The sequence below is a fragment of the Helicoverpa zea genome, chromosome 17 (assembly GCF_022581195.2).
Source record: "Helicoverpa zea isolate HzStark_Cry1AcR chromosome 17, ilHelZeax1.1, whole genome shotgun sequence".
In the NCBI taxonomy this organism is placed as follows: domain Eukaryota; kingdom Metazoa; phylum Arthropoda; class Insecta; order Lepidoptera; family Noctuidae; genus Helicoverpa; species Helicoverpa zea.
Window position 1 is genome coordinate 4,101,114 of NC_061468.1, and position 21,979 is coordinate 4,123,092.

The following is a 21,979-nucleotide window of genomic DNA, read 5'->3' on the forward strand; positions in this document are numbered from 1 at the left end:
TTGAAAATAATTGTTTCGTAATATTAGTAAATATGGACGAAAGAGAGCTAAGAAGACTTCTGCAGACGAAAAATGGATGTCGTGTGCCAATTATGCGGCCTATACCCGATGTACAACAGCTGGACAGACTGCCGTTCACACCGCTTCCACCTTATAATCGGATCAAGGTAACATAATTCCGTTAGGATTCGTTGCATCTTAAAACGACGTCTGACGAGTAGGTTATTTTATTTATGACCTGTTGACTGGTGTACTACCCCAACATCTATACTTTTATTAAAAATCCTCAGTATTCAATACACATTCACAACTATTTCAGGACAAACAAGAGAGTTTTCGCAAAATTCTCGAGAAAAAGGCTACAGAGAGAAAAATAGAGATAGCTCGGCCACCCCTGGAGCGACGCGAACGTGATCGACTGGAGATTTCACAGTCGCGTCACATCGCAGTCTTGAGAGACTGCGCTCAGAACATCAAACCACCGCCTATGTCCAAAGACTGGGAGAGGAAAATATGCAGCCTCGTGCCCTCCAAACTACGTCACACATTTCCAATCCTCATGGATGAACTCATTAACGAGAGCAAACAGGAGTGGAACCGCAACCTTCACGACCTGGCGGTTAAAACCATCATCAGAGAACAGCCCGGAGTTTCCAGGATACGATATCAGGAACCCTATTTCAAATATAATGGCATTACAGAAAATTACGACAAAATGCTTAAATTTCGCAAGAAACTGGTTGACGGGGCACTTATATTACATCCGTTTATTAGACTCGTGTTAGAATCCTCGGAAAGGATTTTCCCCGATCATATCATTGATTTAGCAAAATATAGAGCGAAAGGTGCAATTACACTGGATGAATTTCATGCAAAAATTTTAGAAGAAATCCGACGCGCTGATTATTTGGTTTCCAGCACTTGGTATGGGATCCTTGTCCAGTGGCTCAAAAATCCGAGATGTCTGCGAGGAATGCGTCAGAAGAAAATACCAGATTTTGTAAGATGTGCTACCAAAATGATAGCAATGCAGATTCAGGAACTTATGCGAAGATCTATAGAAGCTATTATAGATGATCTCAAGGATCCAGAATCTGTTCTTATATTGAATTTAGATCTTGATTTCGACGGCGAATTTATCTACGATCCATCACTCAAATCAGTTTATGAAGTGTTTCATAATATTGCTGATGCAATATGTCATATGTCGCAAAGACTAATGCCTATAGAACAGTACCTTAGAATACCATATAACTTTGACGCTTTGCCGGTACAATATAACGCTTGGCTATACAGAGATAGCCATGAAAGATTACAAAAGCAATTAGATGTGGTGTTCGAGCCACTACTTCTTTATTTAGATAAGTTACGAAAAGAATACAGTATGCTTTATGGTGCTCCGGCAAAGGAAGCGCTGCTCAAGTTCATTGAAGCGGAAGAAAAATTTGAAATTTGTCGAGATAAAATAAAATATTTTCAAGGAATAGATTCCGAGATCACTGCTATTATTGAAAATGAATATTTTAACTGTGCAACTGTTAATCAGCTCCGAATGGTGGATGGTTTGAAACGGAAAGCACTGGAATTCGTAAATGATCTAATAGCAGGTATAATCAGCGCACACATTAGAGAAAACGAAAGCATATGTGCTGCATTCGAAGAAATCAAAGCAACTGCTCTTAAAGAACCAGCAAATGCTGTAGAATTAATAGAACAAGGAGTTTATATACTCCATGCAAAAACAGTATTAGTTGAAGCATTGAAAGAAAGGATCATGGTCCAAATTAACATTATCTCCAATTTACTAGAAATGACTTCACTGACAGAAGAACATGTCGCGTCAAATACTCGGACTGTTAACTGGCTCAAAGATATAAAGCCAATATTTGAAAGAAATGCAGCAGCTTACGAATCCCACAAAGCTGACATGGAAGAAAATCTACTAGCTAAAATTGCTTACCTGAACAATGAAGTTGTAGAAATGATACCATATTTAGAGCTTTTAGACAGTATGGATGATATTAACCACACTCTTGAATATCTAGAATATCTTAGAAAACTTGTACATCGATTGGACGATTGTGATAAACTTGTATCTTGGATAAATACTGAAGAAGCAACATTCAAGTTTCCAATTACAAGCTATCCTGACCTAGAAGAATTAAAAGATTATATTAAACCTTTCCATAGCCTTGTATTCTTGGTTCATAGATGGAAACGTAGCTATTATACATGGATGGATGGCCCTTTTGAATATATGGATCACAATCAGATAGAACAAGATCATGACTTTTATTATAAAGAGTTTCTAAAGATCTCAAAAAATTATAGAAACAGAATAAAACAACAAATTGCTGAAGGCGTGGAGAAACGTTTCCAAGGAATGGTGGATGATCTTGATGTCAATAATCTTCCAGCGCCAATGAAATTATGTGCACAAGCAGTTGCTGAAACAAAGGAATGGAGACCTAATGTACAGATGGCCCACATAATGTGCAATCCAGCGTTGGTACAAAGACATTGGGATGAAATGTCTACCATTGCCGGATTCGATTTGACTCCAACAGCAGGTACAACGTTGCGAAAGATAATAAACTTTAATCTATGGGAAGATATCGATCAATACGAAATTATAAGTGTAGCAGCGACAAAAGAACTTGCCCTTATAACCAATCTAAACAAAATGATGGCGGAATGGACTGATATATGCTTTAAGACCAATCCATATAAAGATACAGGGATAAATATACTCACCGCGCTTGACGACATTCAATGTGTTTTAGACGATCATATCGTCAAAACGGTGGGAATGCGAGGTTCAGCATTTGTCAAGCCTTTCGAAACTCAAGTAAAATCTTGGTATGAAAAAATTGTAAGAACTAATCTGACCATAGACGAATGGGGTAAAGTACAAAGTCAGTGGTTGTACTTGTTACCTATATTTTCTTCAAAAGACATAGTTGCTCAAATGCCTGAAGAAGGAGTGATGTTCACTGAAGTAAACAACACATATCGCAGGTACATGAGTTGTGTGGAAAAAGATCCACATGCGCTTGAGCTAGCTGGAGCACACGGCGTATTGGAAGCATTTAAAGTTGCAACAGCATTACTCGAAAAAATTAACGATGGCGTGAACAACTATCTAGAAAAGAAACGACTGTATTTCCCAAGATTCTTCTTTCTGTCTAACGACGAAATGTTGGAAATATTATCGGAGACGAAAAATCCTCTTAAAGTCCAACCTCATTTAAAGAAATGTTTCGAAGGGATTCATAAATTGGTATTTGACGAAGAATTTAATATATCTGCTATGATCTCTATGGAAACCGAACAGGTGGAGTTCCTCGAGATAATCAGTGTTCAAGCAGCTAGGGGATCTGTGGAAAAGTGGTTAGTGCAAGTCGAAGACCAAATGCTAAAAGCTGTAAGATCAGAAACGGAATTATCTTATTACGACTACCCAAACATGACTCGTGTAGACTGGATACTTTCATGGGAAGGAATGGTCGTGTTAGCTATATCTCAAATTTATTGGGCTGTTGACGTTCACGAAGCTCTACAAACACATAAATTAAGCGAGCTAGAAGCATTTCATGACTCTTTGACCAAACAGCTTAATGAAACTGTAGCTGTAATTCGACGTACCGATTTGACTAAATTAAGCAGTATTACAATAAAAGCCCTTATTGTAATCGATGTACACGCCAAAGACGTCATATTTGAATTAGTTGGTAAAAATGTTACTGAAGTTACAGATTTCCAATGGCTAGCACAACTTCGTTATTACTGGGAAGATGAGAAAGTTGGTGTGAAGATTATAAATGCCGTTGTGGCATATGCATACGAATACTTAGGTAACACTGATCGATTGGTTATAACACCATTAACTGATCGATGTTACCGAACGTTAATAGGTGCGTACTATCTTCATTTAAATGGCGCTCCTGAAGGCCCTGCGGGGACGGGAAAAACAGAAACTACAAAAGACTTGGCAAAGGCATTAGCCGTTCAATGTGTTGTATTTAATTGTTCTGATGGATTGGATTACAAAGCAATGGGTAAATTTTTCAAAGGTTTGGCTTCTTGTGGTGCTTGGGCGTGTTTTGATGAGTTCAATAGAATAGATGTTGAAGTGCTCTCTGTCATAGCGCAACAAATTCTGTGCATAGTTCAAGCAGTTAGACAAAAGTTAGAAACCTTTGATTTTGAAGGCACGACACTTACTTTAAATCCAGCTTGCTATGTCTGCATCACCATGAATCCGGGCTACGCGGGTCGTTCTGAGTTACCTGATAATCTAAAAGTACTATTTCGTACAGTTGCAATGATGGTTCCAGATTATGCAATGATAGGCGAAATTTCTTTGTATTCTTTTGGCTTTGTTGATGCCAGAAGTTTATCTGTAAAAATAGTCACAACTTATAGATTATGTTCTGAACAATTATCCTCACAAAATCATTATGACTATGGAATGCGAGCTGTCAAGACTGTTTTGTCGGCTGCTGGTAATTTGAAAAGAGCATTTCCTAATGAAAGTGAATCTATTCTACTTCTTCGATCCATTACAGACGTTAACTTACCAAAATTCTTGTCTTGCGATGTACCTCTATTTGAAGGCATAATATCTGATTTATTCCCTGGAATCACACTACCAAAACCAGATTACGTAAACTTTTTAGACGCATGCAATACTACCTGTGAAAGAAACAATTTACAACCAATGGATTGCTTCCTTCTCAAAGTAATACAAATATTTGAAATGATGATTGTGAGACATGGATTCATGATAGTTGGCGATCCTTTTTCTGGCAAATCAATGACCTTGAAAATACTATCCGAATCGCTAACATTGATGTACGAAAGAGATCAACCTGGCGGAGCGGAATGTACTTATAAAGTGTTAAATCCTAAAGCAGTCACCATGGGTCAGCTCTACGGAGCTTTTGATCCAATTTCCTATGAATGGACGGATGGTATAGTAGCCACTATGTTCAGAGACTTTGCTTCAGATGATACTCCCGTTAAAAAATGGATAGTATTTGACGGTCCTGTAGATGCAGTGTGGATTGAAAATATGAATACTGTTTTAGATGATAATAAAAAACTGTGTTTAACATCGGGTGAAGTGATGGCTATGTCTAATGTTATGTCCATGATATTCGAGGTTATGGACTTATCTCAGGCCTCTCCTGCCACTGTATCTAGATGTGGCATGATATACATGGAATCAGTTTCGCTAGGATTTAGACCGTTTTATCAATCATGGTTGAACACACTGAATCCTATATGGTATGAAGAAAATGAAGAATTCATTTATTCTATGTGTGATTGGTTATTTGATCCATTAGTGTATTATGTGAAGAAGGAATGTACTCAATTAGTGACTGGCGGAGACGTAAATTTAGTCGTAAGCACGCTTCGGCTCGTAGTAATGTTTATGGATAATGCGATCAAGGGTGAAGAAGATACAAGACACACAAGAACCTGGTTTATCGCTTCATTCATGAGTGCCTTAGTTTGGGGTATTGGCGGAATACTTGACACTGATTCTCGAGAAAAGTATGATTTGTTGATAAAAGAATATTTTAAGGGAGAAAAGGGTTTGCCTCCTAACATAGATCGCCTTGATGTCTCGGTTCCATCTGATGGGATGCTTATTGACCATTTTTACATGTATAAAGGTAAAGGTTGTTGGAAACCATGGATGGAAACTGTAAAAAATGTAGTTGTGAAAGAACAAATAAATTTACTCCAATCTGTTATACCCACCCTGGAAACAGAAAAATACTATGCGCTATTGGATTTGCATACAAAATTCATGCAGCCTTTACTCTTGATTGGACCAACGGGCACAGGAAAAAGTTTTATCGTGCAAAACTTTTTGATGAATCGTATTTCTATAGATCTGTACACACCAGGATTTATAACGTTTACAACTACAACTTCCGCCAACCAAACTCAAGAGTTAGTTATTTCAAAACTATACAAAAGAAGAAAAAATAATTATGGGCCATCGAAAGGAAAAAAGGCTATAATATTTATTGATGATATGAATATGCCTGCTAAAGAAACGTATGGTGCTCAACCTGCAATAGAATTACTAAGATTGTATTTCGATCAAAAACATTGGTATGATTTAAAAACGACTGATAAATTATATATACATGACACATTTTTCTACGGTGCAATTGGACCTGTTGGTGGTAGTCGACAACTTATTTACCCAAGAATGCTGAGACATTTTAATATCTACTCAATAAATGTATTTTCTAAAGAAAGTATGACTAAAATTTTCATGACTTTGTTACAATTAGGCTGGAAGAGAAATGGATTTGGTCAGGATGTACAGCCGTTTATTATTAACATCATAGCAGCTACGATGGATATATATGATAATGCTACAGAAGGACTGAGACCAACTCCTGCAAAGTCGCATTACACTTTTAACTTGAGAGATTTTTCAAGAGTCATTCAAGGATGTGCGCTGTTACGAAAGGAATCTGCCGATAATAAAAAGACTTTCGTAAAAGTTTGGGTCCACGAAATCATGCGTGTTTTCTATGATAGACTCGTGGATGATGACGATCGTGCTTGGTTTTTTGAAGTGTTGAAAAAGTCAACAAAGGATTTCATGAAAGACACCTTTGAAAATGCTTTAGATATTTATCAAAATGATAGAGGGGATGTGACTCGTGATACTATTAAATCTATGATGTTTGGTTGTTACCTAGACACAGATAGTTTAGAAGGTGAACGACGGTATGAAGAAATGCCATCAAAGGAAGCCGTATTGAACGTGGCACTCGCAATGCTGACCGAATATAATGCAATGCATAAAGCAAAAATGACCATTGTACTATTTGACTACGCGTTGGAACACTTGTCAAAGATTTGTCGGCTTTTATGCATGCCTTCAGGAAATGCTTTACTGGTAGGTGTTGGTGGTTCTGGAAGACAGTCACTTACACGTTTAGCTAGCACTGTTTTAGGCCAGCAAATATTTCAGCCTGAGATAACGAAAACTTACAGTGTTAAGGATTGGCATGATGATATCAAACTAGTTCTTCGTGAATCTGGTGGCCTGAATAAAGATACAACCTTCTTATTCACTGAAAGTCAGATTAAAGAAGAAGTCTTTATACAAAACTTAGACAGTTTGCTTAACTCGGGTGAGGTTCCAAATTTATATGGCCTGGACGAAAAACAAGAAATTCTCGAATTGGTTCGTTTAGGGGCACAAGGTGGTAACAGAAATCTTGATATAAGCCCTTTGCAGATTTTAGCCTTTTTTGTGGGTCGTTGCAAAGCAAAATTGCACATTGTATTGTGTTTTAGTCCAATAGGAAGTTCCTTTAGAACAAGGTTACGACTTTATCCATCGTTGGTAAACTGTTGTACCATTGATTGGTACGATAACTGGCCCGAAGATGCATTAGAAATGGTTGCTCATTATTATATGGTAAAAGTCAATGTACCTGATAAAGTAAAAGCATCTGCCGTAATTGCTTGTAAACAATTTCATGTAGATGCCCGAGTTATATCTCTAGAATTCTATAATACACTTGGTAGAAAAACATATATTACATCAGCATCTTATTTAGACCTAATAAAATCATTCACCTCGTTAACTAATAAAAAACAGAGAGAACTAAGGGCTGCCAAAATGAGATATACTAATGGTTTAGACAAACTAGGTCAAGCAGCTGATGCAGTAGCAATTATGCAACGCGATTTGAACGCATTGAAGCCTCAGCTTATGATCATGGCTGCAAAATCAGCTAAAATGATGGAGGAAATAGAAAAGGAAACTGCAATTGCTGACAAAGCAGCCGCTCAAGTGAGGGAGGATCAAAAAGTTGCGAACGTTCAAGCAGCAGCTGCACAAGAACTCAAAAAAGACTGTGAAGCTGATTTAGCTCTAGCATTGCCAATCTTAGAAGATGCTATTGCAGCTTTAAATACTTTAAAACCAGCTGACATAACTATTGTGAAGTCTATGAAAAATCCTCCAAGTACAGTGAAATTAGTCATGGCTGCAGTATGTGTGATAAAAGGTATCCCGCCTGATAAAATACCCGACCCAGCCAATCCTGGCAAAAAAATTTTAGATTATTGGGGTCCTAGTAAAAGAATATTAGGAGATATGAGCTTTTTGGAATCGCTAAAAAACTTTGACAAGGATAATATCCCCATTGCCGTTATGCAAAAAATTCGGAAAGAGTACCTTTGTCATAAAGATTTTAAGCCTCATATTATTGCTAAAGCTTCAGCGGCCGCTGAGGGACTATGTAAGTGGATTATTGCTATGGATATGTACGATGCCGTTGCTAAAGTCGTAGCCCCCAAGAAAGCAAAATTAGAAGCTGCGGAAAAAGAATTTGCGGAAACAATGGCCATTTTAGAAGAAAAGAAAGCTCTAGTAGCAAGATTAGAAGCTAGGTTGGCCGAATTAAACGAAGCTTTAGAAGAGGCCAATCTTAAAAAGAAAGCCCTAGAAGACGAAGTGCAACTGTGTATTGATAAATTGGCTAGAGCTGAAAAGTTGCTCGGTGGCTTAGGAGGTGAAAGAGTGCGGTGGACAACCGCTGCAGAAAATTTACAGATTTTGTTTGATCACTTAGCAGGAGACATTCTAGTGTCGTGTGCGATAATGGCTTATTTGGCTCCATATACATTACCTGTCAGAACTAAAATGATTGATCAGTGGCGGGAATTAGTAATAAAATTAAATATGCCACACTCCGAACACTTTGTATTCAAAGACGTTTTAGGTACCGATATAAAGATACAAAATTGGTGCATTGCTGGCCTACCACGAGATTCGTTTTCCGTCGATAATGGTGTGATACAAGATAATTCAATGAGATGGTCTTTGATGATTGATCCGCAAGGCCAAGCAAATAAATGGATAAAAACTATGGAAAAGGCTAATGATTTACAAGTATTGAAATTTTCAGATGGCAATTACATGAAAGTTATTGAGACTTGTTTAGAATACGGTAAACCTGCACTTATAGAGTGCATTCTCGAGGACGTGGAAGCGCCATTAGACCCGGTTCTTTTAAAAAATACATACACTCAATATGGTAAAGAATTTATTGCTCTCGGAGACAATGTTATAGAATACCACCCAAACTTCAGGCTATACATGACAACTAAATTAAGGAACCCACATTATTTGCCGGAAGTTTTTAACAAAGTCACCTTAATCAACTTTGCTTTAACTAAAGATGGATTAGAAGATCAACTTCTAGGCATAGTAGTAGCAAAAGAAAGGCCAGATTTACAAGAAAAAAGAGAAAAATTGATAGTTCAAAGTGCTGGTAATCGAGCCGCATTGAAGCAAGTAGAAGATGATATCCTACGCACCTTACAAGAAACGAAAGGCGATATATTGGAAGATGAAACTGCTGTTGAAGTTCTGGACTCGTCAAAACTTTTAGCTGTAGATATTATGAAGAAACAAGAAGCAAGTGTGGAAACCGAGGTGATAATAGAAAAATTCCGGCTTGGTTATAGACCCATTGCTTCTCATTCCGCTGTATTGTATTACTGTGTCACGGAATTGCCTAACGTTGATCCGATGTATCAATACTCCCTGGTTTGGTTTATTAATCTTTACATAATTTCAATCGAAAACGCTAATAAATCTAAAGATTTAGATAAAAGGTTGAAGTTTTTAAAAGAAACCTTCACCTATAACTTATACAGTAACGTTTGTAGATCACTCTTTGACAAGGACAAGTTAATGTTTTCATACGTTATGTGTTCTAAAATGATGCTTGCTTCGGGGGAAATGAATTTAGAGGAACACGTTTTCCTTATAACTGGTGGTATAGCTATCGAAAACACGAAGCGGAAACCCGTTGAATGGTTACCAGATAAAAGTTGGGATGAAGTTTGCCGCATAAGTGATTTACACAGCTTTGCGGGTTTTCAAGAAGATTTTGTGAGAAACATTACCAAGTGGCAAGAAGTTTATGACGACATGGAACCACATAATAAAAGCCTTCCTGGAGTGTGGGATACTAAGTTGACTCAATTTCAAAAATTGTTAATTGTCCGAATTTTAAGACCTGACAAATTAACAATTGCAATTTCAGATTTTGTAGAAAGGCAAATGGGACGTAAATATATAACACCGCCGCCTTTCGATATCGGCAAATCTTTTGGAGATTCAAATTGTCTCGCACCTTTAATATTCATATTGTCTCCAGGCTCAGATCCAATGGGAGCATTGATAAAATATTGTGAGAGAATGGGATATTCACATAGATTCAACTCTATATCGTTGGGACAAGGACAAGGGCCGATTGCGCGAGCAATGATTGAAAAAGCACAGCTTGAAGGGGGCTGGGTATGTTTGCAAAATTGTCATTTAGCGGTATCATGGCTTCCAGCTCTTGAAAAACTCATCGAAGGTTTTGATTTAACTAACACCGATTTAAGCTTTAGATTGTGGCTGACTAGCTATCCGTCTGACATGTTTCCACAAGCCGTTTTACAAGTTGCAGTTAAAATGACAAATGAACCACCTACAGGATTACAACACAACTTAAACCGTTCGTATATTTCAGAGCCTGTAAAAGAAACCGAATTTTTCGAAGGCTGCCCAGGCAAGGATAAAACATTTAGTAAGCTTTTATATGGCATTAGCTTTTTTCATGCTGTAGTACAAGAAAGAAAAAAGTTTGGTCCATTAGGATGGAATATTCAATACGGGTTTAATGACTCTGATTTTCAAATATCAGTGATGCAGTTACAGATGTTTTTAAACCAATATGAAGAAATTCAGTACGTAGCTATTAAATACTTGACCGGTGAATGCAATTACGGCGGTAGAGTGACTGATGATTGGGATCGCCGTTTAATTGTTACAATATTAGACAACTACGTTAACGCTAATGTCGTTAATGATCCAAATTACACATTTTGTGATATTGGCCCCCAATATGGTTTGCCACGAAGGTGTGAATATCAAGATTACTTGAAGCATATTGAAACTGTTCCAGTTAATCCGCCCCCCGAAGTGTTTGGACTGCATATGAACGCAGGAATAACACGTGATTATACAACTTCCATGGAACTAACTCAAGCTTTGGTTCTTGTTGAAGGAGGTGGCGGCGGCGGTGAGGGAGGAAATACTGAAGCAATTCTTGTTCACATGGCCGCTGAAATTCTTTCCAAGCTACCAGGCAAGTTTGACTTGGAAACCGCACAAAAGAAATACCCCGTTGATTATAGTGAATCGATGAATACAGTGTTAATTCAAGAGATGGAACGGTTTAACAAATTGTTGAATGAGATAAAGACATCTTTAATGGATTTGCAAAAAGCTGTAAAAGGTCTTATCGTGATGTCTTTATCATTGGATTTGCAATCTAATGCTATGTTACTGGGAAGAATTCCAGATAATTGGCGAAAAGTCTCATATCCTAGTTTGAAACCACTGCCTAGCTATGTTACAGATTTCGTAGAACGTTTGGAAATGCTGGATAACTGGTATAAAAATGGGAAACCATCTACGTTTTGGCTGTCAGGGTTCTTTTTCACTCAGGCCTTTCTGACTGGATCAGTCCAAAACTACGCTAGGGAAAAGAAGATTCCTATTGATTTACTAATTTTTGATTTTGAGGTACGTAGAGTTGATTATGAAAAAGTTCCCCCAAAATCAGGCGTTTATGTGGAGGGACTCTTCATGGACGGAGGCCGTTGGGATCGGAATTTGTATACAATTGCGGAACAATTTCCAAAAATATTGAATGACAATTTGCCAGTTGTGTGGCTATTTCCCAAATTAAAAGGTGAGTTTGAGGAAGGGGATAGGTACAAATGCCCATTATACAAAACCTTAGAGAGGAAAGGGGTGTTGGCTACAACCGGTCATTCCTCTAATTTCGTATTAGCATTTTATTTGCCGTCTGATAAACCATCAGCCCATTGGATTAAGCGAAGTGTCGCATTGTTACTTCAGCTCGACAATTAAAGGGATATTTTTCGTATCGTATCTAATAGGCATTGATGGTTTTCGACAGATTTATACGTAATTGCAGATAGCATGGAAGGCGCGCGGACTATATATGATTGTGTGATATATTTTAATAATTATTTAACTTATTATTTTTGTGGATATTGTATGTATGTAACTTTACGAACAGACTGTTTCTTAGCCACGACTGATTGACGATGGTGACAAACAATGACTGGATCTAACATATGTACTGCCTTGTGGTACAATAAAAATAGTCTGTAGTAATCCATCCAGTGTTATATAATCTACATAATATAATCTTTGTAGTTTCCACTAAAGTTGTGGGTCATAATATTTATTATTATGGTATGTGATGGAAACTTAGAATGATTTTAAAAATAAATTAGAATTTTATCATATAAGTGCTTTTTATTGATAAATTACGAACAAAGGACAAGAATGGTTGCAAAAATATTCACATCATGGTCCAAAGCTATTGCTGGGTATTTAATTGAGAAGCGTTTCGTTTCATTACTTCGCGTCTTGTGTTTTCAGCTTCAAGCAACCTTTTTCTTAGCTTCAGCATTATTGCATTATTTCTTTTCTGAAAAATAGACACGACGATGAAATAGTGGCACTTTATGCAGGTACCTATTATAAAATACGAAAAAAAAGATTGAGACAAGTGTGGAAACTTTGTTGCCAGGTAGGTATTTAGGCATTTTGTTTTCGTTTAGCAATTTTTATAAGCTATGGTATGCTAAACCTTTTCAAAAGATTATGCTATTTCTATTTCTAATGGATGAACTCAAAAACTACGGGATCGATTTAAAAAATTCTCTCTCTGTTGGAAATCTACACTCTTCCCATACGCAACATAGGCTACATATTTTATCCCGGTACGGGTAGTAGTTCCCACAGGCAGGAAAATTGCTACTGTTGTATACCTACAGTAGGTACATACCTTTAGCACAGCGCATTCACTCTCAATAGCTTGACATTCCTCTGCGATCGCGGCAGCTTCTCGCTCGTGACGTTGATTTTCTTCAGCTATCTGCTTTTCCTTAAGACGCAATTCTTCTTGTTCCTTCGCTTCTTTGTCCCTTTGTTCTTTTATACGCTCCTCTATTTCTCTTCGGTCTAAAGTAGAATCATCCCAATAAAGGAAAGTTGTAAATTTTATTCCTTATATTATTATATATATCTTTATATCATTATTTAACTAAGCTAGAGAGGATTGATGTATTTATGCCATATGCGAAGGACTTATTAAAGTTGGGGTTGGGACTGCCTCTGTGCCTTGTGGCGACATCTATATCACATACACTACAACCATATTGGAAACACACTAACTAATATGGGTAAATAAAGTAATTTTTTTTTTCGGGAAAGAACGCTTTTTTGTGGCATTGATATGATTGTTTCTAACAAAAAATAGCTCAGTCTAGAGCAATGAGTAAAAATTAAATATGGTAAAGAGCATTTTTTTTTAAACATCTTATTTATAAATATTCAATCACCTCTGTCAAAAAGTACTTGAAAACCTTCCAAGTGCTGGTTTAGAGTACCAACATGCATGTCGACTTTCAAATCCTCTGAAGCTGTGCACATTTCAATCATTGATATCTGGTTTTTACTCTGAGTTAATTGGTTTTTCAGGATCTATAAGAGTAGAAAATAATTGTTACTTCTAAGTAGAATTATAAAATATTTATGAGGTCCTGTTGGAGTAATTGTGTAGGATCTAGTTACCTATTCTGAGTGATCGAGTATCTATTCTAGAATGTTCGTATGTAACTTAGCTTTACCTCTAAATTATCTGCTAAATGATCCACTTCTGATTTGATAGCATTGAGCTCGTCGGTAAGCGATCGTTCTTTGTTGCGTAATTTCAAAACTTCTCTTTCTTTTGATAATTTCTCTTTAGTGACTGTAATACAAAAATAAATAGTTCTTTCCCTTCAATAATTTAAAATTATAAAATATAAATTTTATTTATAAAATTATAAATTATAAAATTATATCTATAACATTTTACTAGTGTGAAGTGGTTACATACCAGATTTCAGTTTTAATTTTAATGACTCGATTGTATCTTTGTCACAAAACATTACGGCTTTTTGTAAAGCTTTAAATCTTAAAAAACTTATTTGTTTTTGCCGCCAAGTTTAAATGGTTTTAGTAAGTGGCAACTCTCACACGTTGAGATTGCCAACTTAATAAAAAAAAAACTACCACGCGTGAGTGGTAGTTTTTTTTTATTCATTCATTACCATAGATATAATATTACTAAACAAGATTGCGCACGCTCAAAATATATATTTACGAAAATAAACTCTATTCTAACGCAATAAGGTACTAAATTGGTTGCATAATACACAGAGGCAAATCCGAGCCGAGAGGGATAGTTCGAACGGAGGCTGTTTGTCTCTTTCTAACACCTTGCCAGCATAAAAAAATGTTGTGATCAAAAGTTTTGTCTTCCCAAAAACAATTGAATCACTTATATTTTTATCTTATTTTAACAATTGTAAGTCAACAAATTAATAACAATCGCATTAATTTATTCGTATTTATTATTAAAACATAAACAACATAAATTTTTATTTTGCTTTTTTTTATTTTCTAGCGGTAACCCTGAACATTCTTGGCGCGTAATCAGCATTTAAAATTTTGTTTATATTTTTTTGTATTAAATCAATTTAAACTATTAAAACGGTGAAAAAGTGTTGCGTTTCTACTTGCAAAAGTGAATCCTATGGTGGTTGCAATATATCGTTCCACAGGTTAGCTAATAATAACATTTTCGTAAACCAAACAACTAGGGTGCCCATGAATTCTTGTAACGAGTCAAAATATGGGTGATGGATTTTAAAACTGTTGTACTATTGTTATAGCTTCCCAAAAAATGAAGAAAGGCGACATAAATGGCTCAGCAGTCTATATATGAAGTAGAAATACAAAAAAAACAGTCTTCACTTCGAATCTTCCTGCTTTTATACTGCTAATTTCCGCTAATTATTAAAAGCCTTTATTAGTATCTTAAGGTCACAAACTGCGTAAGTTAAAACTTCAATACTAATCTGTGTTTAATAATCTTAGCAAATTCGGATTTGTCTCACATAGCTTAATCTCATAGTCACCCTATTAGAAAGGGACAGACAGCCTCCGTACTAACTGTTTCACTCGGCTCGTTTTTTGGGTTTATATGCGCAGTCCTGTTTACTAATATTATGTCTATGTTCATTACACAGAGCGAATGAGTTGACATTAGTTATCTATGGAATTTTATGCAGTATTTTATAAATTTATAAATTTGTTATCTGTGGAAAGTGTGGAAAAAAAAAGCGTGTGGTGGCTTACGGAAATGTTTCACGAAAGTTCTTTCAAGTAATTACACAAAATGTAGAAAGGGAATAGTCACTAGACATAGTCAAAAGTTATATTTAAGTAGTAAGTGCTTGCTATTTGTTACTTTAATGTGCAAATCGTCGAAAATGGTTTCGGGTAGCACGAGGGTGATTCAAGTCACCAACATTGCACCCCAGGCCACCAAAGATCAGATGCAAACCCTCTTCGGGTATTTAGGGAAGATCGATGATATCAGATTGTATCCAACCATCAGAGATGTGTCTTGCCCGGTGCAGTCCCGAATATGTTATGTAAAATATTATGATTCGGCAACTGTTAACGTTGCCCAGCATATGACCAACACGGTTTTCATTGACCGGGCACTTATCGTGATCCCGATGCAATCAGGAGAGATTCCTGATGAGCACAAGGCTTTGGAAATGTCAAGCAATGGGACCTTAGTGCCGGGATTGAGCACGGTGGAGCCGCGTCTGCCGGCTCACGTTATCAACGCTTTGGACGGCGTTCCTCCCAACCAGGTGATTCAGACTCACGACCCTAAGTTAACAGCATTAGGGTTGCCGCCGTACCCGCCGCTACCGGCGGCCTACGACTCTAGGAAAATAGAAGAAATACGGAGAACTGTTTTGGTGGGCGACGTTGACTCACTAACTTCTCAGCAGTTAATAGATCACTTCTGTTTGGCGGGTGAAGTAAAGTATATGAGATTTTGTGATCGGGATGCAGACAAGCAAAGGTACGCTCTGATAGAAATGACTGAACAAGAGTCCATCCTGAAAGCTCTTCAGCTTAACGGCAGTACGGTTGACGGACATGCTATCAAGGTGAGATATTGAGTTACACAATTAAAATGCAAAAATGGTATCTAGTCTGATTATAAATGTCGTTTTTTAAGTCGGTATGTTATCACTACTATGGGTGTGAAGTAGGTCAGGCATATAAACACTTAATGAGGTGATAAACTGCCATATAATTATGATTTAGAAAAGCCAGCAAATGCTGAATTCCTAGTTACCATCTAGGAATTTAGCATTTGCTGGCTTTTCTTTTTGTGCATATTTGCAAAGTACATTATAGATTTATGGAGGCTTAACCGATCACTGACCCAATTTCATTTTTCAAATCACCCATTTCACCGATGGCTCATTTTGGTTATGCTATAGTTAAATTAAATGTTACAACCGGTTCTTTAACTAATGTTCTAATATTACTGACTTCAGGTATACCACGCTACTCAAGCTATCTGCAAGCCACAGACTAAGAGTAATGAGGCAGCACAGAGAGAGATCGAGGAAGCCATGTGCAGAGTCAAGGAGGCACAGAACTTGATATCCGCTGCTATCGACCCAGTAATAGGCCTCCTGTCAAAGGATAAAAGGAGGTAAGAGCTTTTTTTTTCATTCCCATAACAAGGAACTGGCCTCCTTTCACACAGAGAAGGGTTCACTGTTAATAAACAAGTATGAAATAACCACCATCACAAAAATAAATTCAATAAATGCATTTTCTGGGTCTAAGTCATAATTTAGTCAGTGACCCAAATAAAAGTCAGAACTTTAATAAAACCTAGCCTAATCGAATGATAAATAATTGTAACAATTGATTTAATATGATAACTTAGAATTATGTACTGTTTTTAGATTCATATACTGAATCAAGGTGATGTTGCTTCTTATTCTTTTCTGACTCCCAACTGCAGCCCTGACATAAGCCGCCAGCTAAAAAAAAAATATAATGAACCTCTTTCAAGAACAAGAAATGCATGATATACAGCAAAAATCAAAGAAATAATACATGAAAGGGAGGTCCAAGTTAAACACGAACATCTAATTGATTTCAGGACACGTTCTAGGTCTCGTTCCCGAAGGCGGTCCCGCTCTCGCTCGCGCCGCTCCCGATCGCGTCATCGCTCCAAGCGCTCCCGTTCTAGGTCTAGGCACCGCTCCCGACGCTCACGGTCACGGCATAAGCATCGCTCCAGGTAAGTTATAACAGAAACTGAGGGTTTGTTTACATAGCTTTTGAAATTGATTTTACTTGTTTACGTGAATATACGTAGACTACAACATTTTCTGAATCATTTCTGCGTAATGTAACGTTCTTACGAATGGTAGGTACAATACAGGCAAGAGCTCTGTTTCCAAAGCTTTTTTATATTATGTAACGTTCCTGCGAATGCTCGGCGTTATGTTACGGGTAAATTTTCACAGCGAGTGTGCATTTTCCAACATTTTGTTGTACCTTGCGTTAATCCTTTTTTGAAATGTCGGACTGAGTCGCACGCACTCATGGTTTGACGAAATATTATAGTTATCGGCACGGATAATGAGCTCTCGGCGGAAGAGTGGGGATCGCTTTGCGCACTGTACACTTATGGCAATAAACTAAGAAATCACTTCTGCGCAGGTGAAGGTCAGGGCTCAATATCCTTGCCGATGATTATACACAAATACGCTCGTTGGTTTGTAACAAAGAGGTTTTTTCGTAAAAGGATGATACATTAAAACACATCCTAGAGCGGCTCGTTTTTCTGTTTCAAGTAAATGTTGTAGTCTTTACTCACCTTTTCGTAACTAGAAACTATTTCCGGCACCCTGATTTCTAAAGTTCATCAAAATCCGGTTAGCCATTTGCCTGGGATGAAGGTAAAAAAAATCACAAACACTTTCAAATATTCGTGTGATTAGATGACACCGGAACGAGTTCCGAATATGTAATGAAGAAAGTATGCATGAATTCTTTTATGTTGTTTTGTTTATTTATCTACTCTACAGATATATTTTAATTTGAATCTTATTCCCCTCGTCTTTTTTTTTGTTATTTGATTATGTTAAGTTTTTTTTTTATTTTGTAGTAATAAAATATTTAATTGTAACAGATCTCGTTCTCGTCACCGCAGCTCTCGCCGCACGCGCTCTCGCTCCCGGCACCGCAGCTCTCGCTCCAAGCGCGACCGCTCCCGCGACAAAGACAAGGATAAGGACAAAGACAAGGACAAGGACCGCAAAGACAAGAAGGAATCCACTGACAAGGAGAAGAAAGAAAAATCCAAGTCACCGCCTCCAAAGGAAGTGGAAAAAGAGGAGAAAGAAGAAGTTAAGCCAGAAGTGGTTCCCGAAACCAACGGGAACTCGTCTGAAGTGAAGTCCAAGGCGTCGACGCCAGCGGACGACAAGCCAGAAAAAGACGTTGAAAAAGAAAAGGAAAGGTCACCGTCGAAGAAGCGAGAACGAACCAGATCTCGAGACAGAAAGCGCGACCGCTCCAGGTCGCGGCGGAGATCTCGGTCACGATCTCGCAGGAAGCGCTCGCGATCTCGCAGGCGGTCGCGCTCCAGAGACAGGAAGAGATCTCGTTCTAGGGACAGAAAGAGATCTAGATCACGAGATCGCAAGCGTTCGCGCTCGAGGGATAGAAAAAGAACTAGATCTCGGGATAGGAAACGGTCTAAATCTAGAGACAAGAAGCGGTCTCGATCCCGGGACCGTAAACGGTCTCGTTCGGGTAGCCGTCATTCTAAGAGTCGCTCCCACAGAGACTCTAAAACGCCGCACGACCGAAAGTCACGAGACCATACCCCTAACCTTTCTGTAATAGAAGAAAAAGATATTTCTACTCTAGAAAATAAGATTTCAGACGTATGTGATGAAAAGAACTCTCCAGATAACATGGATATCTCTAACTCACCATAGTTTCGTTTGTACCTTCAACATTCAATGTTTATAGTAAATGATGAACTACTTTTAGTTTGCATGATTGAATTTTAGATCATTCAGTAATTTCTGAATAAATTCCCTTAAGTGAAAGTACATACATACTTGAATGAATTACGTACCTATCTTATTATTTCCTGTATGTTATTTTTTTGACGCAAGATGTAAATTTTGTTGTATGTTCTCAAATATTGCCCGAAGTCTCTGATTTATTGCCGCGGGCCGTGATTTGTCAACTATATAATGTGTTCTAGTTTTAGTTATTTTTAAGAAGCAATAAAGAATGATCCACATAGGTACATGGTTTTTTATCACATACCACATAAACAGTCAGATAGGATAGGTTAGTCAGGTAGGGTCAGATAGGGCAGTCGCTCCTTGTAAAGCACTGGTACTCAGCTACACCCGGTTAGACTGGAAGCCGACCCCAACATAGTTTGAGAAAAAGGCTCGGAGAATGAGGATGATGACCACATAAACACATCTACACCTACAATTGCACATGAAAGATTCTGCTAAGTTAATAATGTCAAAATTGAATCGCAATAGCAGTTTTAACCATATCGAGCATTCTGCTACTTATATCAAGACCAATCGTATTCCAACGACATTCAATTGGTTTGCGATTGGTCTGTTATTTTGGTCTATATGGTATGTATATATGTATTGTTCTACAATCATAGGTATTGCAATCGTTAATCATTTGCAGACAAAATGATTGATTATTGAATGACAGAAAATGATAAAAACGTTTAATTCAAAGAAAAAATAGCGGAATGCCACACGCTTCAATCGTAATTGAGTCTGGATTGGATCTCAGTCGAATTTGAATCGTATGTCGCTTAAGTAAAATTAGGAGAATCGGGCTCATTTAATCATGAATCATTTTGTCTGCAAATAATTTATGATTGTAGAGCAGACTACCGTATAGACCAAAATGGCAGAACAATCGCAAACCAATCCAATGTCGTTGGAATCTATTACGCAAAGTTCGCATAATTTGTGCAATTATTGAACAATAATTACACATATTGTAGCACTATTGCGCAATGTTATTACTTTAGATGCAACTCGTTGAGGTTTCGGAGAATAGGTATCATTACTCAGGTAAGTCCCTACTTACCTAAGTACCTAGGTATGTACGATTGGTCCTATATTAGTAGCACAATGCCCGATATGGTTAAAACTGCTATTGCGATTCAATTTTGACATTACTAACTCAGGAGAATCGGGCCCCAGTTGTGTTAGCACCCATAACTTATGGGCCATAACACAAGTTAATTAATAACTTAGCATGGAGCTAACCGACCGTGTGTGAAAAGGTGTCCCGACGTTATTTTGTTCTGTTTTGGTGACCTTAGAAATATAAAAAAAGTTCTTGGCAGCGGTGGGATTCGAACCCACGCCTCCGAAGAGACTGGTGCCTTAAACCAGCGCCTTAGACCGCTCGGCCACGCTACCAGATATAGAACGTGTCGAAATAGAAATACAGCATGCCCAAATTCCATATATTCTCCTATGTAAACTAAAAATAATTATCATCTTTTAGGTCCCCAAGATACAGGCAGCGCCTAGTTTGGGGAAACAGAACCTATGTAAATTTCTCCCGCAGAAAATTTACAGCGAACATTTGTAATCGTTTACCTTAAAAAGTGACTCATTAATGTAACTGGATCAATAAACTTTATTATCTCTATCAAGAATTTTCATTTTAATAGTTGCAGAGACCCACTTTTAAAAGAATCCACACTACTCGTCGACACCTAGGCTACTTTACCCATGTGCAGTATTTAGTGTAATAATTGCCTTGGACACGGAAGAAACCGTGGACGAAAATTGACTAACCACATGGCAAGAGTTACAATCGCAGGGGAAGTACTTTCACATTAAAATATCTAAAGACGAATACTTACCTATCTTTTTAAATATCTAATAAAATAAGCGACTGTATTGTTTTTATGGCCTACATACCTAGGTACTTAGGTAAGTAGGGACACCTATTCTCCGAAACCTCAACGAGTTGCATCTAAAGTAATAACATTGCGCAATAGTGCTACAATATGTGTAATTATTGTTCAATAATTGCACAAATTGTTTAAACATTGCGTAATAGATAAGAGTAGCCAGCACCTATATAAAAACAGATATTGCAGAACCGTCCTCATTCGTAGTGGAATAGTTAGACACGAGCGCAAGTAAGATTTGTGATTTCATATATCAATTTCAAAAACTAAACGAACCAGTTCAGTTTTGTGTTACAGAAGCTGGAATTGCTGAAACGCTGAAACATGGAGGCGGCAATCGTCGTTGAAGTGCAATCTAGTGCTGAAGCTCAAGAAGTAAGTACAAATAGACCTCGTATCAGGGATCGAGCAAGGAGTCGTGTTCGAGAACGAGTATTTACTCAAACATCTCGTGGCCATTCCAGGGGAAGATCCCGTGGCCGTTCCAGGGGAAGATCCCGTGATCGTTCCAGGGGAAGATCTCGTGGCCGTTCCCGCGGAAAATCCCGCAGTCGCTCGAGAGGTAAATCCAACGCACAATCGGAGGTCACTTCTAAACAAGTAAGAAGGCCCAGAGATGAATCAAGGAATTGTTTGTTTAGACTGTCTGAATATTACTCGGAAACAATGGATACGCGCAGGAGCAGGGAAAGATCTAGAAGTCCTAACAGGAAATTGAGGTGTCATTCCAGGGCAAGATCCAGGAGTCAGTCTAGGGGAAGATCCAGAGGCCATTCTAGGGGAAGATCCAGGGGTCATTCTAGAGGCAGATCCAGGGGCCATTCTAGAGGCAGATCCAGGGGCCATTCTAGGGGCAGATCCAGGGGCCATTCTAGAGGTAAATCCAGGGGCCATTCTAGAGGAAGATCCAGGGGTAATTCTAGAGGAAGATCCAGGGGTAATTCTAGGGACCGTTCCAG

At 37.8% G+C, this 21,979-nt stretch overlaps 3 protein-coding genes, 1 long non-coding RNA gene and 1 other non-coding gene across 8 annotated transcripts; 3 read left to right on the forward strand and 2 right to left on the reverse strand.

The window, feature by feature from the left end:
• Positions 1-32: 32 nt before the first annotated feature.
• Positions 33-12,311, forward strand: LOC124637966 (dynein axonemal heavy chain 12). Its single transcript, XM_047174714.1, has 2 exons — positions 33-167; positions 320-12,311. The coding sequence occupies exons 1-2, from the start codon at positions 33-35 to the stop codon at positions 11,984-11,986; spliced, it is 11,802 nt and encodes a 3,933-aa protein (XP_047030670.1). The 3' UTR covers positions 11,987-12,311.
• A 69-nt stretch (positions 12,312-12,380) lies between these two features.
• Positions 12,381-14,082, reverse strand: LOC124638456 (golgin subfamily A member 6-like protein 10). Its single transcript, XM_047175426.1, has 5 exons — positions 14,031-14,082; positions 13,780-13,901; positions 13,492-13,633; positions 12,936-13,111; positions 12,381-12,575 (listed from the first exon to the last, which is right to left on the reverse strand). The coding sequence occupies exons 1-5, from the start codon at positions 14,080-14,082 to the stop codon at positions 12,465-12,467; spliced, it is 603 nt and encodes a 200-aa protein (XP_047031382.1). The 3' UTR covers positions 12,381-12,464.
• A 1,203-nt stretch (positions 14,083-15,285) lies between these two features.
• On the forward strand, positions 15,286-19,351 carry LOC124638386 (splicing regulatory glutamine/lysine-rich protein 1). Of its 4 annotated transcripts, none has more exons than XM_047175336.1 (4): positions 15,286-16,167; positions 16,564-16,724; positions 17,196-17,324; positions 18,243-19,351. In XM_047175336.1, the coding sequence occupies exons 1-4, from the start codon at positions 15,451-15,453 to the stop codon at positions 19,033-19,035; spliced, it is 1,800 nt and encodes a 599-aa protein (XP_047031292.1). In that variant the 5' UTR covers positions 15,286-15,450; the 3' UTR covers positions 19,036-19,351. The 4 variants fall into 4 exon arrangements, with proteins under 4 accessions (XP_047031292.1, XP_047031289.1, XP_047031291.1 ...); XM_047175333.1 differs by having other exon boundaries at positions 15,287-16,167; positions 17,184-17,324; positions 18,222-19,351; XM_047175335.1 differs by having other exon boundaries at positions 15,287-16,167; positions 17,184-17,324.
• A 558-nt stretch (positions 19,352-19,909) lies between these two features.
• LOC124638391 lies at positions 19,910-21,799 on the forward strand. Its single transcript, XR_006985362.1, has 2 exons — positions 19,910-21,395; positions 21,485-21,799. It is a non-coding gene; the product is annotated as an uncharacterized LOC124638391 (long non-coding RNA).
• On the reverse strand, positions 20,436-20,517 carry Trnal-aag. The gene has a single exon. It is a non-coding gene; the product is annotated as a tRNA-Leu (tRNA).
• Positions 21,800-21,979: the final 180 nt, after the last annotated feature.

Excerpts from the sequence above, each read along its gene's own strand:
- LOC124637966 (XM_047174714.1), top strand. The coding sequence starts at position 33 with ATGGACGAAAGAGAGCTAAGAAGACTTCTGCAGACGAAAAATGGATGT. Across the intron at positions 168-319 it reads CACCTTATAATCGGATCAAG|GACAAACAAGAGAGTTTTCG; the intron begins GTAACATAATTC and ends CAACTATTTCAG.
- LOC124638386 (XM_047175333.1), top strand. The coding sequence starts at position 15,451 with ATGTGCAAATCGTCGAAAATGGTTTCGGGTAGCACGAGGGTGATTCAA. Across the intron at positions 16,168-16,563 it reads TTGACGGACATGCTATCAAG|GTATACCACGCTACTCAAGC; the intron begins GTGAGATATTGA and ends TACTGACTTCAG. Across the intron at positions 17,325-18,221 it reads CGGCATAAGCATCGCTCCAG|ATCTCGTTCTCGTCACCGCA; the intron begins GTAAGTTATAAC and ends TAATTGTAACAG.
- LOC124638456 (XM_047175426.1), bottom strand. The coding sequence starts at position 14,082 with ATGTTTTGTGACAAAGATACAATCGAGTCATTAAAATTAAAACTGAAA. Across the intron at positions 13,634-13,779 it reads ATTTAGCAGATAATTTAGAG|ATCCTGAAAAACCAATTAAC; the intron begins GTAAAGCTAAGT and ends CTACTCTTATAG. Across the intron at positions 12,576-12,935 it reads GTGAATGCGCTGTGCTAAAG|AAAAGAAATAATGCAATAAT; the intron begins GTATGTACCTAC and ends TCTATTTTTCAG.